Source organism: Poecilia reticulata, linkage group LG22 (assembly GCF_000633615.1).
Source record: "Poecilia reticulata strain Guanapo linkage group LG22, Guppy_female_1.0+MT, whole genome shotgun sequence".
NCBI classification, from domain to species: domain Eukaryota; kingdom Metazoa; phylum Chordata; class Actinopteri; order Cyprinodontiformes; family Poeciliidae; genus Poecilia; species Poecilia reticulata.
In genome coordinates, this window is record NC_024352.1 from 5,923,923 (window position 1) to 5,935,308 (window position 11,386).

Below are 11,386 nucleotides of genomic sequence, written 5' to 3' on the forward strand. Positions count from 1 at the left end.
GTGTGTGTGTGTGTGTGTGTGTGTGTGTGTGTGTGTGTGTGTGTGTGTGTATACACACACATACTGACATATGCTGCCACCCCTGAAAATATCCCTGCCACCCTCTTGCCATCCCATAAATATTTTTCTCGATCCGCCCCTGGGTGGTTGTAACATAACAGAAGATGTTTCACCCAGTGAACCTCAACATGAGGAAAAAACAACCAGGAGGTCAGTGTAATAATGATTAAATATAGTTCAATATATGACAGAACTTTAAAGTTACAGAGTCTAACAAAATATATGGTACTAATTTCATTAACGTTACATAAAACCGGGATCCGGTTACATTTTAACATTATTTTAAACATCTGTGTGTCTTACAGAATAATGTGGCTACAAATGCTGTATAAATCAGATCTTTCCACTAAGAATAATAATGAAAAAAAAAACATCTAAAATGTTTTAAAAATGTTCTTTTAAGGATCATGATTATTTCAGATGGCATTCGTCTAGAGCTGTACATTTCTTTTTCTGAGATTTTAATCAAAAGGATAAATTAAATTTGAGGTGTGGTGTAGCTAACACACAAAATATATATTTTAAGAATCTTTTCTTTATTATTATGTTGGCAGGCTGGAACAGTTTCTGCTGGAGAAGGAATAATCTGATGCTCAGGTGAAAGTGTTGAATCCGCCGCTGTTATGCAGCGGGATTCCCTCCGCTCCTCTGAACTCCTCCGCAATGTCGTCGAACGTGCGACCTTTGGTCTCCGGGAGGCGGAGCCACGTGACGGCGAAGGCGAGCAGAGCCACAGCCGTGAAAATCAAGTAGACGTAGGCCCCGCAGATTTTCTGTAAGAGATTTGGAGGGATACAAATAAAAAAAAAGGGAGAGAAACAAAACTACCATATTTATTGCTTTCCATGTTACGCTTAAAAAAACCTGATGGGTCTCTCGTGATTTAAACTTGATGCTATAAAACCAAAAAGGCCGTAAAAAACGGATCTCTGTTGGCTTACGCTTTCCCTCCACAGCTGACAATTCAATCACTCGGTCAATGATCTCAGCCTCGCTTCGAGCTTTTAGAGAGAGATTTATGCGTCTTAAACAACAACTGTACATAATTTATTTCCATTTCACGTCGAGTACGCATGTCTGGCATAAAGCAGGCTGGGGATTTTTACGGTCTGTGTTTAAAAGCAACGTCTCCGAGGCGCTAGGCGACCAACAAAAACAAGACGTTCGCCTCCCACAAAGCTTCCTCAGAAGTCCGACCGCGTAAACTCACCAGCAGCGGAGGGAAGAGGAGGGCGAGGACGAACTTCCCTCCCCAGTTGACCATGCTGGTGAGAGCCATGGCGATCGGTCTACCGGGCTGGTCGAACAGTTCGGCGGCGATGAACCAGGAGATGGGGCCGGGGCCCAGCTCGTAGGCCGAGACCACGCAGAACACCAGCAGGACCTGCAGGCTCCGCAGCTCTGGGACCAGGTGCTGCAGAGAGGGAGTAACAGTCACTCTTACGCCTCAGGTGTGGCGTTTTGCCCCAAGGTCAAGGAAAGTTTGATTGGTTAGGTACAGAGATGAGGATGTTGACGTCCATCAGGACAATCTGAGGTTCTAGTTGTAACAATGACATCAGCGGATGTCAAACCAGGACAGCAACTCAACGTCGTTGTTGATGATAAATCCAGACCGCAGCAAATGTTTTTCCAGGCTAGCTGGTCAGCCTTAAATGACCCAGACTACTTTCATCATTTGGAAAGTAGTTGGTTCCCAGGCTAAAGCTAATGGCTAGTTCAGAAGAGCCTGTTTGTCAAAGTCTGTTGATTTAATCGGCTAACCAAAATCTGTCCTTAAACAACTCTAGACCCAAAGACTGATTGAAGTAAAATGATAGCCATACAAATAGATCTATTGACGTCCAGTGTTTGGAAAGAAAGGATTAAAAAGAAGAAGAAACAAGAAAACATAAGTTTTTCACTGCTTGCTTTTAAAGACACATTTCCAACGAGCATGAAAACGACCAAACTATGATGGACTTACCAGAACAGAGTCCACTATGGTCATAAGGAAATTACAAACTCCTATGGAGAGGAAACCAGTCAGCAACAGCTTCCTCCTCCCGGCCCGCTCCATCAAGATGAACTGGGGATAAATAATGAGACGGAGGAAAAAACGGCCAATGAATTTGGTTTGCATCAAAATGTCCATGAAAATTTGGTTGGCTCAGATCTCACATTAGTTCTGAGAATTTATTATTAGTTTTACAAAGCAAGATTCTATTTGTGTATTGTGGGATATGTTTGTAAAGATGAAAAACAATTAGTGCGTTAAGATGGATTGTATGTTATTAACTGGCTAAACACCACCACACTGAATGAGCTCTGCTGTGCAGCATCACTTTGGCTTGGCTCCACCCAGTAGTTTGCTCTGCAGTGTAGAAATGACCTTATAATGTTGTCCTCACCCAAATCTACACCAGTTTTTTATCCCTGATCCCAGTGTCCTTACATTAGATTCCTGATTTGTAAATAAAAAGCAGTAAGAACGACATTTCCTGGAAGCAACACGTCGGCTTTATCCCGACCTCTGATGCAGCTGCTGTGTTTTCTGCTGTAGTTCAAATGAATTGGAGATGATTTGTACTCACTGCAACCAAAGTGAAGATGACATTGACAACTCCCACACCTAGAGTCAGATATTTGGCCCCATCGAACTTGGCCTGGAACATTTTAGTGGAGTAGTTGATAATCTGGAATAAAAGAGTAGAATTACTGGGAAATGTGTTTCTTTAAGATGGGTTAATGAAATCATGCATTGCCTTGTTTATTTGCAAATCCAGTAAAAGTAATGTCTTTAAGTTTTTAGGAAGTTTTTTTTTTTGCCTACTGCATTGAATCCAGAAAGCTGGCTGCCTAAGTTGACGAGGAGAACGATGAGGATCGGCTGCCTGTAGCTCCGTTTCTGGAGGAAATCCCGGACGGTGAAGCGGGTCAGGATGTGTGCAGCCTCGTCCTTCATCTCCTCCAGCTCACTGGACACTTTGTCAGCGTGGCCTCGCAGTTTCAACAGGGCTGCAGGTTGAAAACAACAACGATGTGTTTTCATAGAGCTGGTGGAATTTGTGTGTTTTACATGCATTTTGTTTCTCGATGGCTAAAGTTTGTCCTGTCAACACAACCTAGTTGCCTATCAGCATTTTTTAAGCCGTATGCGTTCATGTACTAAGACATACAAAAGATTTCTTTCTAGGTGCTGAAATTGGATAAATGCAACCCAAACAGCTAAACATCTCATCGTCATCCTCTAATATGACTCCATTAAAAATATTCTTGGCTCGCCTGAAGAGGCGGTGAGAGGAAAAGCTAAACCACCAGATGACTGAGTTGCTTGTAAATCCATTTTGGGTCGCAACCGAGTTACGTTTTTCATCTTTCACTTTTTCATAGAGTTGCTTCATTTTGTCCACGTTTGTGGCCATCCATTTTCACACCCAATTTTAGTTTAATTAAAACTGGAATATTATGGGTTATTAGTAACTAAGATCATCTCAGGCAAACTGCTGTAGATTTGTAGATACAAAAACTATCTTTATTTGTTCTGTCTTTTTCTAACAGTCTGTTGTGGTGACTGACTGATAGCTGGGTTTTAAAATCTCTTTTTCACAGTTTGAGATCATCTTGAACTTGCATTGAGTTGTGCTGTAAACCTATAAAGGTTGGTGACTGATTAAATTGTTCCCAGAGTTGAATGATGAACCTTGAAATGTTTTGAAATGGTTCAAGATCAATGACCAGCAGCACTGGCTATTGGCTTTTTTGAAACTGTACTTMAGTAATTTATATAAATTTCCTTCCAACGCAGGAATCAAATTGAACTYGTGATTTTTCCACATTYCAAAACACTGACTTTATCGACCTTGTATGTAATTTGGCGTCATTGTACTGTTGGTTGACCAAAATGTTCAGCTTGTCAAACAAAATACTGAATCGTAAAAGGTGTTTAAACTCTTTTTTTTTGTGACAATTGTAGATTCTGGGTTGACTTCATCTCCTGTGATTTCCTAATTGAGGCTATTGAAGTAGAAACCCACMGGTTTCTGCTTTCCTCTCCTCTCCCTGGTTCATTAGGAGGTAGCGAGGGCTTTCTGGGCAGAAAGGCAGAACCAGATACTGCGTCAGGGCCGGGATGAGAGACARGGACAGCATCATCGCCCAGTTGCTCTTTGTGCCCAGCGTTGTTTCCAGACCAGCCACCTGTAGCAAACGGTAAATACATTATTCTACACCCTTCATAGTTTGTAAGACGTTCACGAACGAGCTAAGCTATCCAAACCAAAGATCACCGGCACCGTCCTTACCATCCCTATCAGGATGCCAGAGGCTAATGACACTTGGTTGAGTGTGGCAAAGGCTCCTCTCAGATTGGTAGGGGACACTTCCTGGATGTAGAGTTGGTTTAGACTCATCACAAGACCGCAGAACAGGCCAAACACCAGCCGTCCCAGGATTAGAACCTCGAACGACCCGCTGGCTTTAGAGGCAAACATAACACACGCCGCTGCCACTGACAGACAGTTGGCGATCAGGATGGAATTTCGTCTTCACAGGGAGAGCAAAAACAAACGCTTGTCAGTAGATTGTAGAAGCTCTGCTGTTGAGTTCCGTTTCGCTTATTTTCTTGATTCTCACCTGCCGTATGAATCCGCCARGTGTTTAACCCCCAGAGATCCCAGCAACGCTCCAAAGTCCTTGATGCTGACGGAAAGCGACCACAGCAGGGTCAGGCTGTGATCCGTCATCGACTGGTTGTGTCTGGCTCTCCATGTGCTGTTGAAGAACTCTTCGATGATCTGAAGACCAGCGATAAAAGGAAAAGACGGGAAAACTTGGACCATGTAACCCAATGCCGATGTGCGAATGAATCACGAGAAGTGCTGCAGTTGAACGTCCCATATGAAGACAGTCTGTGGTGTTGGTGTACGTTCAGCRGTGTGAAACTCTGCTGACTGTGGGAAACACCTTCAGGGCCCGAGCCACTGAGGTTTAGGCAGCTGCTAACTTCACAAGGCTGTGTGATATTTGTTTAACAGTTTGCCTGCTGTCTGGCTTCTCTGAAGTATTCCCAAGACTTGGCTGACCGTTTGGGTTGCTTTTGGACTCATCGCTTTTTTTCATGGAGTGGCATTTGATTTGTTGTCTACTTAATTTATWCCATATTTTGTAATTATAAAGGGACAGAAGACAAAGAAAAACAGGACATGGAGATGTAGCAAGTCTGTATCATAACTATGTTCACTATTTGACAATGTAGAGAGATTGTTGGCTCGTCTATTTGGCAAACCTTAAAGACATTACATTCTCTACCACCTTGTTCTGTGTTTTTGATGTTTTTCTTCATGAACTGGCCTTATTTGTGGGGATGAAGCAATTAYGACTTGGTAAAGTAGACACCTGGGATGTGCAGCRGGTTACAAAAACCCAAAATCTAACTTATAGATAACTTTTCAGCAAAAAATAGGAGCTTGTTTTAAGTAAAAAATTGTTTTATATTAATGAAAAATTACTCATTTGATTAGCAGATTATTTTGAAAAATATAAGTATTATAAGTGAAAGTGGCAGATAATGTAAATTGAACTTTTAAAGTGTAAAATTTCAATCCATTGTGAAACATTTAAATAATGTGTTATATAATTTGAAATCAGGACAAAAGCTTGATTTCATTATAAAAAAAAATATTTTTTTCTTTCTGGTTCTGCAGTTATCGCTCACCCCTGGTTTCACTCGTGACCATTTAGTGAAATTACATGGATGCTAATGGACAGATGCTGTCATCTRGCCGTCCTCTTACCCTGGCCGGAGCGTTGACGTTGCCAGTGTGGTAGCCGATCTGCAGGGGGCCGAGCACGGCTCCCAGGATGGAGGCCAGGAGTGTTGCTGTCAGATGTCTCTGAAACAACAAGCCGGGCATTTTCACAAATATTTCACCTCAACTTCTTTAAAAATGTGACCAGAAAATAATAAAACAACTGTAGCTTGTAACTACAATTTGTTACTGCTCAGAACCAATACTTCTCATTCAAATGGCATGTTGAAGTGAATTTTTGTGTTGATTTGTAAAAAAAAWAAATAAATAAATAAAATAGGAATACCACAACTTAACCTCTTTGGATGCCATCTGTTGGGGTGAGACAGAATATCTCTCCTGGAAAGCAGGAGCATTTATTGTCTAGTTTTCTGAAAGTAAATGAACACAAAAGATTAGCATCAGATTTTATCTATAATTTCTTCTTCTTTGGAAAAACACACACTTTCTTGTAATCCTGGAATTATCATGAACATTTTAAAAGAAGAAGAAATATGACATGTGGTTATCAAAATGTTTTAGTGAGTTTCACACAGAATCACTTGTCAGACTAAATATGTAGTGAAATGTCCGTGTGGCCTGATTTACTTAAGCAAAACTAAAAGAGAAGAAACAATCAGCAATATTTGTAATAAACACGAGATCTAAACGTTACTTATTTTCTGGCTGAGACGTTTTCMGAYGTGTGCGGCTGGTACAGAAAGATTTGCTGTCATTACAGTGAAAGGTGATTCTACAACACATCGATTCAGAAGTGTGTGTGTAGAACCACACAAATAAATGGAAACAAATTAAAATAAAACCTCAAATATACATGTTTTATGTAAGGTTATCAGGCAAAGTCATGAAAAAATATACCAACACGACAAGTTTCAAGATGAAAACAAATGTAATGGATTAGAGCAGACACGACAAAAAAAAACTACATTTTTGTGTTTTGAAATTATGTCATCGATGTTACTTTTCATATATGACAACAAATTGTGTCTTTGAGACAGGAATCACAAGGAAAAAGTTTTAAAAAACGAGAATTGTTTTTAAACTTTTGCAAAGTTCAAGTACAAGAAGTCAAAAAAAAGTAACAGATGTTTTTATTGCATTAAAACTCAATGCAATAAAAAACAGCTGTTTCTGTTTTTAACCTGGATTTAGTGACTAAATCCCCTGATGTGTTTCAGYGTTTCAGTATGTTACACACTCTGCCTTTGAGCTGCATCAAAATACAAAAATACAACTCATTGAATGTTAATCATAAAAACAGTGACAGATGCATTTCAATCATCTTAAACCAACTTACCAGAGCAGGGGACTGAAAAATCTCTCGTTTTTTATCCTGTAGCGTTAATTTGTCTGAATCTCCTTAGCACCAAATGCTTGTTTCAGTTAAAATGAGATGAGTTCATAATTCATAGCTGCTTCATAACCGTAATGATCCCTTCTTGTTCCCCTGCGTTTCTGAAATGACAGTGCATTATTCAGGACACACACGTATATTTTGGACCTGCAGGTTTCCCCCTTACACAGTCACACCCAGCCGATGCATTTCTAGCGGACCTGGTAAAACGGTTCCAGTGGGCCTCCTCCGCTCTCCAGCTGACAGAGGATCCGTCTGTACGAATCAAAGCCTGCGGCTGAGTTTGGGACGAGGGAAAAAACAAACTGTTCTGAGGTCAGAGCTGAAAATGAACTTGGAGGACAGAGGAGGCATTTTAGAAGGGGGGAAAAACACTGACATTAGAGTAAGGTGTGTGCGTGTGTGGGTGTGCACGCGCGTGCGTGTGTGTGTGTGGGTGAGGGTGAGGGTGGGTTGGTTGTTGCAGTTTGATGATAATATTGTTAGCTGAGATGGGAATTCTTAGAGAACTTCATGGCTCCACAGGATCGTATCTCTTTCTAAGAATATTGAATGCTGAGGGTTTGATTCAATTAAAAACAGACTTCACACTCCTAGACGGGGAGAGTGATCCAGAGACTGACAAATGTGAAAATTAGCATATTCTTGTAACTCTCATAGATGTCAGTCAAGCACATTGGACATCGATTTGAAGCGMTGAGCTGCAACTTTGTAGCAAAAGTTTAGCAAATCTACTACTGTAAACCTTTAAACTCTCTYGCGGTCTTAAAAGACGGKGCTCCATTGTAGCACGTGAGCTTTTTACCCTGAGCGAGGTCCGGCGGGGYTGTACTGACTCCACGTGCGCTTTTACAAGGTCACGTACTTTTGGGAACTGATGGCCACAGTAGAGTCTTTCTGACAACATGAAGTAAACTGGAACGGTGAAGTGTTTGAGTTAATATGAAGTCTTTTGTGAGCTTTACATCATRTCATGATGYTACCTCCTCATCAAAAACATACCTGGAGAGTTGCCTTGTTTCTTTCATGCATGTTTGAAAAATCCTTTAATCTCTCATGGCAACCATTCTGCTGTGCGAAACGCCTGGGTGGACCTAGCTCCGCCTTTCAGGACAAAGCTCCTCCTCTGAGCTGCAGCTTCCATTTCRCAGAGCACAGCTACTCTACAATTCCTCCACTCAGCTCCTTCAGACTAGCAAGCAGCAATTAGCAAACACCTTMTGGAACTGAGCATCTGCTGAGCTCATTATAGGAGCTACTTCTCAGGGAAACTCTGGTAAAAACGTTGTTAAAGGGTTAATAGAGGAGCCATGTTGTGATGACTTATTGAAGGCAGAGTTTCAGAAAGAGCAGCTGTTTTTAATGACACAGAGACCCAATTTTAATGCATTAAATTGTGAAGTAAAATTTCTTTTCACTCACATTTGATATATGCAGCATTCTTCTAACAACTGGAGTTAACATAGCTACTTGATTGTGCTGTAAAACGGCACCATGTGGCTGGAAGTCAGTGAAAACGACAGGCTCCCTATTTATTTTTCTGATTWAGATGTAAACAACATGTTTTCTTGGCGTTAATATATTTCATACATGTTTTCATGAATGGGTCTTCTCATATTCTTGAAACTTRGACACTTTTAGTCTCATTTAGGAGAGTGAAGGACGTGACATCATTAACCATTTCTGACTTTATTCAAACTCAAAGACATGAGTAGCTTTAACAGGTGAGCCACACAGTTCGAAAACATCAATATTACAATGTTATGACTAAAGGAAATACAGTTCAGAACTTGACACAGGAAAATTTGTTTTGCCTTTTGAAATTCTTTCACTTTGAACTAACTTTTTTACACGCGAGTTCAGCACAGTAATCCACGTTTGGCACAAAACCGGCAGAAGAACGAAAGAGACGATGTACATATACACATCATTTGAGTTTCACAATGACAAAAAGAAAGAGAGAAAAGAAGAAGAGTAGTTTGCTTTAGGAGGTTTAATGCACCATCCACCTGCAGGCTCTGATCCTGCAGCTGAGTTCTTAATCAGGGTCTGGATACGCCTGTCTGGAATGTGACCCTTCGAGCCCCCTGACCCCCTGTGACCCCCACCGAGCTCCGACAGCTGGGCAGGTGCTGCCGCCGCAGAGGGTGGGGGGAGGGGGGCACAGAGGGCACCAGACACAAATGGTGAGCAGTGCATAGCTAGCACACCCCCTCTCCCTCCCCCCTCATACTCCCACCTCAGCACAGACTAATGGCTCTCTTCAAATTACCTGTAATGGGGTTCCTGATCTGTTCCTAAGTGTTTCAATGCACCCTAAAGATTAAAAAAAAAAAAAACTCAGGAAATTATGAAGCAATTTTGCTCATCACCACAAGAACATCTGGAGAGTCGGTGAACGTTGCGTTTAATTAAAACTAAATTCTAAACAGATGAGCTGAAACGCACTTCTAGTTTTATGTTACACTTCTGGTGTAACATAAAACCTTGTGTTTTTATACACGCCGTTTGCCGAGTTATTTTTATAGTTGCCATGTCATTTTTTTTTTCTTTTTTAAATTCCCAATTAGGTTATTGAGGCTTGTCCGGTCACACATGCTTTGCTAAAGTATTCATGAGTCATTTTGCAGCTTTACAGCCTAACATTTGCATGGCGCMTCACTGTGAAGTGAATGGTTTTTTTTCTTCTTTTTTTTATCTTTACTGAAGAAAAACTGGAAAGTGTGGCACACTTCACYATTCAGCTCCTTTGACTTCAGATTTTTGTTCAATTTGATTTTTTATTTCAATACCAGTTATTGAGAGTATATTCTAACCTGTTTTATACATCTAAAGAGTTGGGACTTTTCTTTCTTGGTAGTGACAAACATGTATTTAACATTTTATATGCATTAGCACTTATAGCAACGGCTAATTTGCAACGACCGTCCCCAGACGTCATGATGCTCGATGTCTGAGGTTTTTTGACTGGTTTTCCTCTAGAATTTTTGTGGATTTAACTCGATTTGTTTGAGCATCGACTCTGATCAGTTTCCTTGTCCCTGCTGATGCTACATGATGCTGCCTCCACCGTGTTTCACTGTGGATATGCAGCAATACAGGTGATGTTTTGCTTTCCATCATGTACAGCCTGTCATAAGCAGGTCAAAAATGTTGTTTTGGTCTCGTTGGATCACCGTTGTCTTGTCAACAGAGTCTCTTTTTGGCAGCGTTTCTTGCCAAATCTCTCCAATGGTTGTTCCATAYGCTACATTTTAAGGATTAAAAAAGTTGTCAAAGCTTCAAATATTGTTCTGTAACCTTACGCTGCTTTTAAAAAMATTCTTCATCCCAGTTCACACTCATCAGGTTTGTATTTGTCATGAGAACTTGAAGACTCTTTGCCAGTTTTTTCCACTTCAAAATCCAGCACTACTTAGTGCAGGTCTGTTMCATAATATCTCAATAAACTACATTAAAGTTTGTGGTGGCGAAGTGAAAAAAAGTGAAAAGTTTCTCAGGTTACAGCAAGTAGAGCAAACGGCATACAGCAAAATCTGCCACAATAAGCTATTAAACACGTGACAGATTAAACTGAGCTTGATCATTTTTACTCATGATTCATAATATGTAATTTTGATAATCATAATCCATTATATTTTTTGGTTTTATTTGTTGTTTTTTTAATTATTTCCGTTTAATTTCTTGTTTTTGGTTCTTCAGATATTTAAAATATCTCCCAGTTCCAGTGTTAAGTGTTCTTTACAAAATTCAATTTATTGGTGTGCTGGCATGATTTTACTGTTATCAGTATAATAAACCATTTATTACCTGAAAATGGTCTCTTGACGACAATAATATCATTTGTCAAAATAATTATTTGCACAATTTATCACCCGGCAAACTTTGTTATTATGACAGGCCAACATACAACTTCTGTATCGATGCGTACACGGTGTGTATCGATGCGTACACGGTGTGTATCGATGCGTACACGGTGTGTATCGATGCGTACACGGTGTGTATCGATAAGTACACGGTGCGTATCGATAAGTACATGGTATGTATBGATGCGGTACACGGTGTGTATCRATGCGTACACGGTGTGTATCGATAAGTACACGGTGCGTATCGATAAGTACATGGTATGTATCGATGCGGTACACGGTGTGTATCGATAAGTACATGGTATGTATCGATGCGG

At 40.5% G+C, this 11,386-nt stretch overlaps 1 protein-coding gene across 3 annotated transcripts; it reads right to left on the reverse strand.

The window, feature by feature from the left end:
* Window positions 1-220: 220 nt before the first annotated feature.
* slc2a1c (solute carrier family 2 member 1c) lies at window positions 221-7,480 on the reverse strand. 3 transcript variants are annotated; one of them, XM_008398884.2, is made up of 12 exons: window positions 7,404-7,480; window positions 7,147-7,304; window positions 6,147-6,220; window positions 5,835-5,933; window positions 4,675-4,835; window positions 4,344-4,584; window positions 4,077-4,239; window positions 2,873-3,057; window positions 2,634-2,735; window positions 2,027-2,128; window positions 1,271-1,474; window positions 221-833 (listed from the first exon to the last, which is right to left on the reverse strand). In XM_008398884.2, the coding sequence occupies exons 3-12, from the start codon at window positions 6,159-6,161 to the stop codon at window positions 654-656; spliced, it is 1,452 nt and encodes a 483-aa protein (XP_008397106.1). In that variant the 5' UTR covers window positions 6,162-6,220; window positions 7,147-7,304; window positions 7,404-7,480; the 3' UTR covers window positions 221-653. The 3 variants fall into 3 exon arrangements, with proteins under 3 accessions (XP_008397106.1, XP_008397107.1, XP_017157878.1); XM_008398885.1 differs by lacking the exons at window positions 7,147-7,304; window positions 7,404-7,480 and having other exon boundaries at window positions 6,136-6,224; XM_017302389.1 differs by lacking the exons at window positions 6,147-6,220; window positions 7,147-7,304; window positions 7,404-7,480 and having other exon boundaries at window positions 5,835-6,125.
* Between the last annotated feature and the right edge of the window lie 3,906 nt (window positions 7,481-11,386).